Genomic DNA, 13,609 nt, shown 5'->3' with positions numbered 1-13,609 from the left:
TCAGTGAGGCAGTCTCATGAGGCCATTACAGGTAGAGCTTGTGAATGTTAACTGATAATAAAGTGGTACCCTATCCTATCTAAGCCAGCTTTAAGTTACAATGAATATCTAATATTATTACTTCCATGGGTTAAAATGTGATAAAATATTTATTTCTTCTTTTTCTTTTTTCCCGATTTCTTCCCAGATTTGGCGCTCTTGGATTTGGAGGATTTGGCGCTCTTTGTTGAGCGTCCCCTGCTAGGGGGCGCTGATTTACTCCGCTTTTTGTCATCTTCCTCAGTCTTTGGTCTGGGAACGTATTCCACTCTTATACCTTGACAACGAACCTAAAAATATCGATGCACCAGCACTTATTATTTTTCCGCGATATTTTTCAAATTTGAATTGTCAAAGCGAGATAACTCCGTTTACTGACCTGGTTACACACACGGCATTTGTTGGGTTCTTTCATTTCCCCTGTAAATTCCCCTTTCAGACATTCTTTACAGTAACGTGTGCCGCACCATTTACACATGTAGGTCTGTTACGGGAAGAGAAAATAACATTAACATAAAATTAATCTTAATATTTCCAATAAAATAAATCTACCGATATCCAACGGCAAACCGGGCTTTCGTTCAATATCAGTTTCGTGGAAGTTTTTGAACCTTCCGTTCAGTCTTTGAACCGAAGGACAGATTTCAGTTCGTGTTATCGATTGTATGGACAAGTTATTAGCGATTTAAATGCATGGGTTAGAAGCAAATATTGACCTTAATGAAAAATGGAATTTAATAAGTATACATGAAGGTTTTACACGAGAAAAACAGCTGCAAGCACTTCAGAATGAATCTAGATATTCATGTCATGATAAAATAGCAATTATACTATAATGAAATAAACTGACCGTGTTGGGTAAAGCACATCCCCAGCGACACATTGTGCTGTGTTATGTAAGTCCCAGACACCAGTACCCTGCCGTGTAACTCCCAGTTTAAATGTCAAACAAGAAACAGAACTTCTACAAATCTGGTCAAAATCACGTCATAATCGGATTAAGTCAAAATAGAAAAATAAAAAAGACAACATAAATATTATGACCGGACTTAACAACCCCAAGATGGTGTTGAAGTGAATCAGTGGTATCTAGGGATAAGATATTGATCAGGGCCGAGACTCGGGCTATCACTTCGCTATGTCCGGGTATTTACCTGTCGTAGAACCTCCACACATCACCTGCACAGGTGTTGGATATGGATATCTCCTCAGCTGACTCACAACGCCAATTTTAAACCCCGCTCTCATTCGCTCATTCTTCTTTCTATATTACATACAACTCTTCCTAGGCTTGTTTGAATTAAATCAATTGATCTATGACTATTTTTGACGCTCCGTGTGAGCTTTCTGTCGACTTTTTATTTCATTGAAATTGTTAACATAAAATTTCTTTTAGAATCACGGCTATCCTTTTAAAAAGTGCTGTAATTAAATTCTATAACAAAAGGGGTTTGAAATACAAATTCCAATGTATTTATGATATAGAAGAGGTTTAAACATTTAAAAACTTTCTGTCGTTCGGGTATACAACTTCAGGCGTGGGTTAGAATAACAGGAAGTACAGGTGTACCTCTGTAGAGAGTTCGTAGTTCCAGAACATTAAAATCCAAGGAATCAAACAGTCGATCCTGTCCCCGGCATTGTGGAACCACTAAACAGTCGATTCTGTACCCGGCATTGTGGAACCACTAAACAGTCGATTCTGTCCCCGACATTGTGGAACCACTAAACAGTCGATCCTGTCCCCGGCATTGTGGAACCACTAAACAGTCGATCCTGTCCCCGACATTGTGGAACCACTAAACAGTCGATTCTGTCCCAGGCATTGTGGAACCACTAAACAGTCGATCCTGTCCCAGGCATTGTGGAACCACTAAACAGTCGATTCTGTCCCCGGCATTGTGGAACCACTAAACAGTCGATCCTGTCCCCGGCATTGTGGAACCACTAAACAGTCGATTCTGTCCCCCGCATTGTGGAACCACTGAGCCAATTCTAACCGTGTTTGGTAAAAAACATTCTTGGGTTAAGGGCCTTCAACTTTCTCCAAATTAAGATTCAGGTCCCCCTCAAAGAGGAAGTATTAAGGTAGATGGATTCTATATTTTTTAATTGGGACCCTTTCAATTAAATTAAATTGAAGGAAATAATGAAAATAAGGTGGGTTGTTTCAAAAATCGTCCCCCAAAAGACCTGTACTGTCAATATATTATTACACCAGCTTCCTCATACATTATAGATTCAAGTTTATTCAAACGGTAAACCATATGGCAATTTAATATGACGAATTTTAAGCTTAGTAAGCTAAATTATACCGTAGACGCTCGGCCATGAGGACCGGGGGGGGGGGGGGGGGGGGGTTAGCTACTACTTGTTCGTGTTAGCGATGTGGCTCATGAGCCTCCAGAATCGGCCATTATGAGTCTTAATCATTCTTAAGGATAAAGATTTGTAAAGCCACAGAAGGTCCTGCTGTTGTAGTGCTATACGACAGATGCCTATGGCTGAAATTACTAAAGACAAACCGTAATGGTGACATGTAGGGTGAAATCACTAAAGACAGACCGTAATGGAGACATGTAGGGCGAAATTACTAAAGACAAACCGTAATGGTGACATGTAGGGTGAAATCACTAAAGACAGACCGTAATGGGGACATGTAGGGCGAAATCACTAAAGACAAACCGTAATGGAGACATGTAGGGCGAAATCACCACAACCGTTTTTTACTGGTCATATTCCTTTAAACTAGGTTTAAATAGCGGTTGTATCCTGACGAACTTGGACAACGAAGGGGAAATATATCGTCCCCACATTTGTAGAAATCATGATAGCTTCGTTTTCAGACATTTACTCCAATCTCAAATTTGTATAAAATGTACAATACATAAGAGCCAAACTATAAAAACCCACCAATTAAATAAGCTTTAAGTAATTTTTGTGCAGATCCTGCATAGGAAACTTAACTACCGTTAGTAAAATTGATTTGGTACAATGTACTATAGCTTCGTATTTACTTTTCACGTTCCTTTTAATTTGCACAAAAATTATTCAGACAGAATTTATGTCGGGAATTACTGAGTACTTTCCCTTTAATCCCATTTGTTATCATAAGACATTTCCACACACAAAAAACCAACAGATTCTATTTCAGCTTTCTGGCATTTTTAATGAAAAGAAAACATTGAAAATAAATAATAATAATAATATATAGTAACACATCTTCTGACAACAAACGAGTGAGAGTGTCATGACTTTACACCTGAACGTAAAACATTTGACTTCTCTCTCAGTCTATAAAACACGTTCTTTTATCCAATGACCTCTCGAGGTCAAAGGTCACTTTGTGTTTGACACAGATTTATTGCATTGTAATTAATACATGCCTGTACCATTAGATGGCAATATGAAAATGGAAAAGTTTGCAATTAGCAAATATACGCCCCTCCTTAACAACAAAAAATTTGATTATATCCATAATTTTTGTTTGGTAGTCCATTCTTTGGAAACCATTCTTATATACTTATAACAAAGGATTTCTTACTCCATCACATAAAAAAAAGATATTGTAAACAACAAAAATTCATGATCAGCACATACTTAATAATTAGCACCAAAGGTATTTAATTGCTCTTGAATCATTCATATCATTTGATTAAGTCCAGTCATTATTAATGAATAAGTTGGCATCTAATTAGTAATGCTAGTTGGTGTGGAATTAAGTATTACAATGTTCCATTATAAGAAGTGGATACTTGTAAGTTATTGATTTAAGCCAGCTGATTGGATGTAGGAGGTTATATTAAATTGTTTTATACTGTAAGACAGAGCGCAGCTTATGAGCTTATGACAATAAATGATGCAGCAGACATTTAAGAATACTGGAATAAAAATAGAACACAAATTCACAATGTCAAGGACACTATGAGAACACAAGGTCACGGTGAGATGAGTGCATATGAACTGAATGCTCTGAGAGAGTGATTGACATGTAAGTGCTATGGCTGGATGTCATATTTGTGATGAAACGACCAATGAATAGCAGGATTAACAAACCTTTGCCGAAGGTATGAGAACAAAATGAGACCCAAAATAACGATAGATAAATGCATATAGGAACAGAGGGAATAGAGGGAACCAGTCAGCTATCCTCATCCTTGTCACCATCCGTCCCGTTCACTTCCGCTCGTGATCTTTTAGTTTTCCTCTTAGAGGGTGACTCTCCGTTTTCGCTGTCGTGTAGGGAGTTAGCTTTCCGCTTGACCACGGGGTCTGTGATTGCTTTGGTCTCCTCCTCTGGACTTGTGTCGACTAATCCCTTCAGTTCCTCTGCAAAGTCTGACAAACCAAACTGCTGAGCTATCCGCATGCCCTCGTCAAACAGCGTGTTCTGCATAGCAGGTTTGGATTTGAGGATCTCTCCTGATGCGTATAGATGCTGTCTGATTTGTTGATTAAAATCCTCACCATCTCCAGAATTATTTGGTGAGGAGGCTCCACTTGGAAAATCAGAACCTGAAAAGTTGAAGCAAGAAAATGAAGAAACATTATATTTTTTAAGGGGAAAAGTTGTTTTTTTTGCAATATTTGTGCCATTTCTTCACTATTAAACACTTAGATTATATATAAACGACTCTTCACCTGTATCCTCATCAAAGCCTGCTCCCATAGATGACCTGAAATACACCAAGAAACAATCTCTTAATTTTGAGTGAATATCCAATACCCAGTATCTACATAAGTACTGTACAAGTATTTGAATTCATATAAAATGAGACCTGTAACGGTTCTATAAATGTCATATTTAATTAAGTATTCTAGAGTAAAAAATATGAAGTTAAACACGTTCCTCCCTTTGTTTGTCATACATTTTAATTCTTTGAGACAACCCCCAACCTACCTCAATTGATTGTGGTACATTTTAATTCTTTGAGACGACCCCTAACCTACCTCATCTGATTGTGGTACATTTTAATTCTATGAGACACCCCCCGACCTACCTCATTTGTTTGTGGTATACTTTAATTCTTTGAGACACTCCCCGACCTACCTCATCTGTTTGTGGTACATTTTAATTCTTTGAGACAACCCCCAACCTACCTCATCTGTTTGCGGATGAGCTCGCTCTGTTCCGTGTACAGCTGGAGTTGCTTGGCCGTGGCCGTGTCTATCTCGGCTTGTAGCGAGTTCACCAGGTCTGTCTGGTTGTTCTCCCGTGCTGTATTTAATTGACCTTTAAGCATTTCCTGATTATGAGTTACCATCGTTAACTCTGCCATTAAGGCCGACATCTTCTCCTGTAACATACAAAAAGATGTACAAACTGACTGTACAGAGTTGCTTCTACACAAGATTTGTTCAAGAATGATATTAAACAAAGTATGCTAGCTCTTAATGATATTCACCACTGTGAAAATTCTAATCTTTGTGTCAATGTGCAAAGCCTATCATTCTTATTTAACGGTTAACATGCCATTGAAAAATCAAAATAACATTTTCCATCCCTTTACTCTGTTAATTCAATAATTAAATGATGCTGACCGAGTCCTCAGGGTTTTTGACCATGCCGGGGTTACTCTCACACAGGTTGACATACATCTGGAGGAAGCCACTGTCCAACTTCTTCCTGCCCCCTGGTCCGGTGGTCACCCCGCCCAGCATCAGGTCGTTCAATCTGAAGCAAAAACATGCAAGATCAGCAAAGGTCAGATACCATGGCAGCAAATAAACACAGTGGAAGGAATGCCATCTTTGATCACAGTCCGACTCGTCCTCTATTCAGTGAGAGATCAATACATAGAGAGGCATTATTCCAGCATTGTTAGAAGACTCAGAGAAAATCCAAGATATTACTAGTAGAGCTAAATTTGTTTTGGCATTAAAAGCTTTTATAGACAGCATAGAGCACAGAGACTACATAGAGAAATAAATGTTGTTAATTAGACACCAGCACAGAGAGGGGTAGGGGTGTGGATCTGTGTAAGGTAAATCCTGTCTCCCCATCACACCCACAGACAGACAGACACACAACATGAACAGATATGGATATAGAAGGACAGGTAAGTACCTGTGCACAGAATTCGCAGTGTGAGAGGAAAACAAAAACAAAAGATGATTCAAATATGACTGATGAAAATGAGAGAAAAACAGTAGGAAATAAAACAAAGTTAATTACCTCTTGGTGGAAGGCAGAGTTAACAATTCGGATGCCCTGCAAAGTACAAAAAATGGACCATTTCATACCACCATCTCCTCAATCGGAGTTCAAATATAGGGGGTCAAATCTTCAATTCTTTTTCAATTCAAATATGTAATTTAATTTTCATTCATAAAATAGTACAAGAAATAGAGAGAAAAATTTTAAAAGATAAAAGAACTAAAAAAAATAATTCAATTTAAAGAAAAAGCAGTAACAACAAATTCAAAATTGAAACATTGAACAAGTGAATGAAAATGCTGTAACATTTCTCTCAGAATTATCAGTCATTTTGAATGGTCAAAAAGAACCAGCTTGAACATAAAGAACTTCAACATGGCAACAGCATCTAATTAACATATAATTAACCAATTAAACCTGGCATGCTGTATTAGTTTATCAACATTCAACAATATTGTCACCTATAATACTCTCTGGTTAGCCACATATACTTGGTTGGTTTGTGAGTTGTGTCCCTTGGTCCATAAAAAAAAAATTATAACATGCACAATCCATTTCTCTCATTCTAATGATATATAACCCATAACCCCCAACCTCTGTATTAAAGGTGATGTCTAAATTACTGATGGCCTTCCCCTGATTGCCTCACCTGTTGAACTGATTTACGGCCTATACAGAATTACCAGACAATGTTAACTATCATTTATTACACCTGAATTTCAGATTGTTCAAAAAGTGTAAGATGGCATTCCATTCTAATGTCAATTTATTGTGATTTGGGCCTTGTAAAGATATGGATAAATTTGTGGAAAATATTTTTATTTTTGATGTTGGCCAGTCTGATTTTTGCTATAAATAGATACCTGGAATGTCCCTTGGAGTATTGGTAGCCACTGTCGCGCACCACCTGGCGAGCGAGGGGGAACAGATCCTCCCTCCGAGTCAGGAGAGTGGGCATGTGTCGACATAGCTGGGCCGCCGCCTCATTCACCGAGATCTGTCAAAACATGCAGGTCACATGTTCATACAGCTAAAGTCACAATTGTTTAATCAACATAGAGAAATGGTAAAAAGTTTACTTGGATATGAACTTGTTGGTCATGTACTTTATAATTCTTATACCAAATTTATGTTTGTAAAAGTAAGATTAGTATTTAGGAATGTAATTGTTTTTTTATTAAACACAATGATGCATTCATCTAACAATACGCTCTTGTGACGTTCATTGTGGTGTCATAAATTTAACCTCTTGTTCCATTAAAAAGATAATACAGAAATGAATGTTTTCACTTAAAAGGAAAGGCATTTCCAAATGTATACAAAGCTCATGCAGTTTGCCAAGGTTTCACAGGTTTTTCTACATAAAAATATATAAATTAGGGCTCAAAGACAATAAATGTATTTCTGTTTCAATATTATAACAATGTTGTGAAAAAAGGCTTGAATGATGAATACCTCATGTAATGACATGGGTTTTTCTGATTTTCGTTTTGAGTCAAATCGCCCATAAATGGCAGCATATCTCCGTAGGAGTTCCATTCGGTTTGGATCGTCATCCGCTGGGTTGTTTATCAACACCTGTAAAGAAAAGTTAAGAGTTCAACAAACACAATTTTTTCTTTTTCTTTTTTCAAAACTATATCAAAAAAATTGTATTGATTTTTTTAATCATGTAAATATAAGTTTTTGATTTCTGCTGTTCTGGTTTTTTTTTAACATTAACCAACATGCGGGCATACCATGATTTCTTTGTTGATAGGTTTCTTCATGTTAAGTTTCTTCATATCAAAAGGAGGCAACTCTTTGGCGAGTCTGGCTGCTGCCTGAGCGATGGCGTTGATCTGGCTCTCGGCGAGGATCGGTGTGGGGGTGGGGGAGGTTGACGACCTCACTGACTGTTTGTCTGTCTGTAAAAACACACAAAACTGTACTCGTCTTGGCCACCCTCATTTACTCTTATTGATTTTACTCAGTACATTGTATCAGGAAGCAAATCAAGTTTCTCCATTGAAGATTAATAGATGATTTGGTTGACATGTCATATCCATTGCTATTATTGAGATGAAATTTATGTAACATGCTTACTGACTAAACCATCAGGGTAAATGAACATATTCAGGTTTGACCAAAAAACAGATATTTATAAAGTGTCAAACTTGTTGGTTTCTATTTAAACACAATTTACTATAATCATGATAATCAGCTTTACATACATCGTAACAGACATACTTCTGCTTTACAATACGTTTCAGTTCAATAAATTTAAAACCATCTTATTTCATCTTACACCTGAGTTATACATAACATAAACACAGCTCTGTGGACTTACTGTGATAGGACTGACAGAGGGTGGGTCCTTACTGTCACTCTCCTGGGAAGAGTTGGAGTTGTTGGTCGCTGGGCCTGGACTGACACTGGGGGTCCACCCAGAGGAACTGACTGACGCCATTGTGGTTGCCGTTGGATACACAGGCTGGGAGGGTTCTACTTTGATGGGGACTGTGGTAACCATGGTAGCCAGGTGAGACGTGGGTGAGGTGATTGTCTGAGAGGTCACAAGGGGGGAAGCAGGTGTCACTGATCCCTGAAAGGCTGCTAAAGACAGGAAATGGCCATGTTTATAACAATCAAACTGGCCACGTTGGGCTCACTGGTGGTTCACTGTTAACACCATATATGACATATAGCAAAAGAGGAACCCAGTGTCTGTGTTAGTCAATCATTTCAAGGACATAATAATGTCAGTGAACATCAAACCTATTTATCAATAATACTGAAAAGAAGAATATCTTATTCACAAGCACATTTAACCACTGCTGGTGAATATGTTTGTTACAGATTGTTTACAAGTTAAGGTGGCGTGGAGTGGTGTTAACCATACTGTCTGTGGTGGTCCTTACCAGGATTCTGTACAAACTCCTGCAGCGCCTTCTGTAGGCGCCGGACATGGAGGGGTTTACTGGCCATTCCCACCAACGCCATTATCTCCAGGAACTCCTCCTCCCCAGCCTCACACAGCTGCTGTACGTCATCTCCACCTACAGCCAATCAATATCAATGTTTCATTAGTAATCAACGAATCAGGGCAATCATTGTTCATTGTAATATAACAGCTTTCTTCTCTATCAAGATTAAAAATAACATCATTTTATAACAGTTGAAATTAAGTTAAAATAAAATAAATCCTTGCTTTCAATTGAACTACTTATATCCATCAATTAAATCTACTTTTCTATATAAGCAAGCTATTATAGGAGTTTTCAGATAAATTGGCAATGTAAAATCAAGTATAGACATTGATAAAATCAACCTATAAATGCCTCTACATACAGCATAATCAAAACTGGTTTATTCCACCAAAGAAAGACTAAGGAAGATGAATACAGAAATCTTAATTCTGAACTATCTGCCCTATAATAAAAAGCCATGAAATAATTTCCTGAGCTGATTAAAGTAGCGGGGTGAGAGCTATTGGCAAATCAACCTTCTCCGGAGTGGAGTGACTAATGAATACATAAGTCTGGTGCTGTGCACTTGAGGTCATGAAAAGGAAGGATTTCTGGGCCTAAAATCTCTAAAACTTCCTGTGTCTGTTGTCACTTGTACCAAATATCCTGATTCCCCCGGGGAGGAAGTTATCCAGCTTGTAAGCCTCCTCTGTCCCTGTCCCTGGTTACCATGGTAACACAACAGCTGGCAGGAAGTTAGAACTTGTCAGAGGGAGCCGATGGTGAGGGACACATCCTTGTGATGGCCTTTGTCTCACATAAATGTACACGTGTACATACCACATACAGGGTGTACACATACATGTACACGGTGTACATACTATATACAGGGTGTACATACCATATACATGTACAGGGTGTACATACCATATAGAGAATGTACATACCATTTACAGGGTGTACATGTACACAGTGTACAGACTAAGTGTGAGTAGATGTACTTGGTTGGGACACAGGACCTCATACTCCAAACACCTGCCTCTTCCCCCTCTACTACCCTAGTGTCCACCAATAACTGTACCCCTCTACCTGCCCTAGTGTCCACCAATAAATCTACCTAAATCTAAATCTACCTAAACAAACCATTCAATATACATATATTTTCAAACCTGACAGAAAAAAGAAGACAAACCACCAGTCAGTGACTTATCCCCTACAAAAGCATGTGCTGATCCTCATTAATTGAATATTTTCTAAACTCTAGTATTAATGTCTAACAAAAAAAGAAAAGTCAATGCTTTTATTGTTTAAATTAACACTTCAACTGCAACATTATTATATTTTTTTACAATAGCATAATGTAGACCAGGTTTCAAATGAATTTATTGGTAATACACTATTATTCCAACCACTGCTGGAGTATAATGCACAGAGTCAGGACAATGTTCTTACTCTTTGCATTCTACTTTGCCCCCCCCCCCTTTTTTTTTTTTACATGAATAAGATATATTACTTTTATTTTGCATGTCTAAATTGTAAACCAATGATCTTGGAGAGTATTACACTCTTTCCAACATTTTTCTTTACCTATCTCTCTTATTCTCCTCACTATACCTATAAACTTTGACACTGATATTCCATAGGAAAAAACAGGATATCAGGAATCTTAGGATATGGAGCTTATTCTGATTAACTAGGTCAAGGTTACACAGTATCCTTGACCTTCAGGACTTACCTTGAGCTATAAATGTGTCATAGTACTGTAGGAGGTTACTCCTCTGTAGGACCCTGTAGAGCTGCCATTCCGAGGGGTTTCCCGGCTGGATGGAGGACATTCTGTCCTGGACTTAATCTGCAAATAAAAGCATCAACTGTGAAAACAATCTTTAAGTCACTATAACCATATAAGTGGTTTTTTGTTTAAACAGAGCTAACACCTGTATCCAAGGGGAGGAGCATACAAAGCCTAGAGACCATCGCTGTACTAGTCAGCATCTTCCATTAGCAGGATGTTACCTAACCTCTCAATTCTTTCCTGACTACAGTTACAGTACATTAACTTTTTCTGCACCACTTTTCCGGGTTTTTCCCTGCATTATTTGGATATTTCTAAGTTAAAAAAAACCTTTAAAAGGTATTTTCCTGCTCTGGTCAAAGTATTAGCACAAGGAAAAAAGGTAGTCCATTATTTAAATACTTCCTCCCCACCGCCTTTCAGATAACGACCCCTCCCTCTGCCACATACATGTACTTTGTAAAAACTTGAGTAGTTTACTATTCACTTCATTTCTCTTGGCACACTCCAAGTGCTCTCTCTCCCCAGCACATTAACTCCGCTAATGTTTTCAGCCTATCTGAACCTGGGTGTGTTCAGTTTACATCACACACAAACTTTATAAGATTCTTCCCCTTTTTTATCTGGCACTACAGCCTACAGTTTTAGAGTTCTAACTGCTGCATGCAGATTTTTTTCTTCTATTTTTTGTTTAAAAAAAAATATAGAAAACTTCCAACAATTTTGGCAGAGATGAAAATTATGTAGAGATTTTTAAGACAGAAAAATTCTTGTTCCGTTTTGGCAAGAATCAATTTCTTACAGCCCAGAATTTGCCAAAGATTAAATTTTATTCTTATTTCTTAAGTTCGAGATCATGTCTGAATTTCATTTTTTTAATTAAAAAAAATTAATTAAAGTCAAATGATTCATCAATAATATAAATGCTTATTTTACACAATAAAGCAGATTTATATTTGTACCTATGATCAATGGCAAAATGAAAACATTTTTCGTATCAAACTGAATGATCTAGCTTAATTTCCCTCCAAAAATTTTTTTAAATATAACTTCATTTAAATTAACATTCTAATTATTCATTGGCGCAACAACTAACTTTAAACATACATGTACTGTATATAACCTTCATAAATCAATCTCCCGATCCATTAATAAAAATGTCATTTAAATATTTTAATAAAATTTGCTAAGAATAAAATCATCATTTAAAAAAATTCCCCTCGGAACCCTTTTACATGAACTAAATTTCCCTTGGTGGGCCCCACTTCTTCACTCCGGTAAACATGGCTTCCCTTCACACACGCTACGTACACCCACATTGATTTTTATTTCCCTGTGTCGTTAAAATCCAACATCCAGCTCACATAAACACTGACGGGAAATATTAAGATTTGTAAAAATGTCCCCTCTACACATAAAACCAACACTGTAATAACAACAAATCACCCACAAACGAGAAAACTTGAAAGACCACCTTCTTGTTGATGGGTCCACGTTTGTACTGTCCGTCCCTGGGGGTGCGAGAGTCCAGACAGATAACAGACAGAGGACACTAGACGCTCAGATAACATGTCATCTCTCTCCACTCACAACCCTACCTTGTTTCCTTGCCAAACTTCTCTTTTGAAATCTTTTTCGGGGGAAGGTGGAAAAATCCCGACCCTAGTAACTCGTCGGCAGGGTGGGGGTCGATAAAATAAATAGGGTGACTGCCGTAAAAGGGATTGAAACGTCACGCGCTCCTCGTGTATAGATCTCCCTGCCCCTGATTGGCCGGCGACCCCCACGTGAATGACTGTTGTCGTGGGTAGGCACCGTATGGCTTGTGACGTATTTCCCCTGTAGGGCGTGGATGGTATAATACGGCTCGACCACATTATCTAGCGAAGGTCGTTTTCCTTTGGCGAACACAACCGGGGGTGTTTACTCCGCTCAGATAGACTTTACACCGTGACACTACACACTGAAGGGGACCTAGCTTGGTTAGGGACTCGAGTTTTCAGGAAATTATTTTTTCTCAAAATTTAATTTTAAAAAATAAAAAACAATAATAAGTCAGACACATTACGCATTAATTAAAATGCCTGAAGCCCGTGCCCCAGACACGAGACATGTGTGTGCAATTGCTAGCTTGGAGTGGGTCCAAAAATAATTTTTGCGCCGGGGCAGAGCGAGTTCATGAACGGATATTGAATGGCAAAACCTGCGGGTCGCATTACAGCCAAAGTAAAGCCGCTTTTCACAAAAATCTCCTATTGATCCACGGAGCGACTATCGATTTTACAAAGCCAGACCCACGGAGTTGGCCGTCGCGCTGTGAACCGTGCGTGAGAGAGTTCTATCGATTTTCCCCCCGTCTTGACTTGCACTGCGCCTTATCCGCTGGGACAAGCCCACTAACGCCGACATCTAGCGATAGCGGACATAGAGGGGCCGGAAACCCGGGACTATCGCCGCACTTTGTCATTCTAAATAAGTGGGGGTCTCAATGAAGTCGCCCCCTTCCACATACAGATTTGCATTTGATAAGAGCAGACACACATGCCGCAAGTTTTCTTTCCTGTTGTGTCGGCCTGTGTCATGGTTTGTGATCACACCTTAGTTTTTATTTAACAAATAATAAAAAAGAGAGAAAAAACGCTCCTCGAGATGTGCATGGAAAATAAATCA

The 13,609-nt window shown here is 38.4% G+C and overlaps 2 protein-coding genes across 7 annotated transcripts; both read right to left on the bottom strand.

Annotated features, from left to right (window-relative positions):
* LOC105325895 (uncharacterized) lies at nucleotides 1–1,326 on the bottom strand. 2 transcript variants are annotated; one of them, XM_011425651.4, is made up of 4 exons: nucleotides 1,194–1,326; nucleotides 890–1,011; nucleotides 419–523; nucleotides 1–329 (listed from the first exon to the last, which is right to left on the bottom strand). In XM_011425651.4, exons 2-4 carry the CDS (start codon nucleotides 920–922, stop codon nucleotides 150–152), a joined length of 318 nt encoding a protein of 105 aa, XP_011423953.2. In that variant the 5' UTR covers nucleotides 923–1,011; nucleotides 1,194–1,326; the 3' UTR covers nucleotides 1–149. The 2 variants fall into 2 exon arrangements, with proteins under 2 accessions (XP_011423953.2, XP_011423952.2); XM_011425650.4 differs by lacking the exon at nucleotides 1,194–1,326 and having other exon boundaries at nucleotides 7–329; nucleotides 890–1,066.
* Nucleotides 1,327–3,221: 1,895 nt separating this feature from the next.
* Nucleotides 3,222–12,918, bottom strand: LOC105325893 (NGFI-A-binding protein 1). Of its 5 annotated transcripts, none has more exons than XM_034459390.2 (12): nucleotides 12,538–12,918; nucleotides 10,880–10,996; nucleotides 9,097–9,234; nucleotides 8,526–8,788; nucleotides 7,936–8,103; nucleotides 7,652–7,774; nucleotides 7,060–7,193; nucleotides 6,215–6,250; nucleotides 5,581–5,713; nucleotides 5,140–5,336; nucleotides 4,681–4,715; nucleotides 3,222–4,554 (listed from the first exon to the last, which is right to left on the bottom strand). In XM_034459390.2, the coding sequence occupies exons 2-12, from the start codon at nucleotides 10,977–10,979 to the stop codon at nucleotides 4,181–4,183; spliced, it is 1,701 nt and encodes a 566-aa protein (XP_034315281.2). In that variant the 5' UTR covers nucleotides 10,980–10,996; nucleotides 12,538–12,918; the 3' UTR covers nucleotides 3,222–4,180. The 5 variants fall into 5 exon arrangements, with proteins under 5 accessions (XP_034315281.2, XP_011423949.3, XP_065939663.1 ...); XM_011425647.4 differs by having other exon boundaries at nucleotides 8,526–8,791; nucleotides 12,538–12,910; XM_066083591.1 differs by having other exon boundaries at nucleotides 8,526–8,791; nucleotides 12,414–12,545.
* Between the last annotated feature and the right edge of the window lie 691 nt (nucleotides 12,919–13,609).

Source organism: Magallana gigas, chromosome 5, assembly GCF_963853765.1.
Source record: "Magallana gigas chromosome 5, xbMagGiga1.1, whole genome shotgun sequence".
Lineage (NCBI taxonomy): Eukaryota > Metazoa > Mollusca > Bivalvia > Ostreida > Ostreidae > Magallana > Magallana gigas.
The sequence above is the reverse complement of the archived record's forward strand: the minus strand, read 5'-3'. Positions and strand labels throughout refer to the sequence as shown.

What these genes read in the sequence shown, in the direction of transcription:
- LOC105325895 (XM_011425651.4), bottom strand. Translation starts at nt 922, where the DNA reads ATGTGTCGCTGGGGATGTGCTTTACCCAACACG. An exon ending in GATGTGCTTTACCCAACACG is followed by an intron (nt 524 to 889) that starts GTCAGTTTATTT and finishes TTCCCGTAACAG; the next exon opens with ACCTACATGTGTAAATGGTG. An exon ending in AATGCCGTGTGTGTAACCAG is followed by an intron (nt 330 to 418) that starts GTCAGTAAACGG and finishes CGATATTTTTAG; the next exon opens with GTTCGTTGTCAAGGTATAAG.
- LOC105325893 (XM_011425647.4), bottom strand. Translation starts at nt 10,979, where the DNA reads ATGTCCTCCATCCAGCCGGGAAACCCCTCGGAATGGCAGCTCTACAGG. An exon ending in CTATCAACAAAGAAATCATG is followed by an intron (nt 7,775 to 7,935) that starts GTATGCCCGCAT and finishes TTTTCTTTACAG; the next exon opens with GTGTTGATAAACAACCCAGC. An exon ending in CTCATCCGCAAACAGATGAG is followed by an intron (nt 4,716 to 5,139) that starts GTAGGTTGGGGG and finishes GGTGTATTTCAG; the next exon opens with GTCATCTATGGGAGCAGGCT.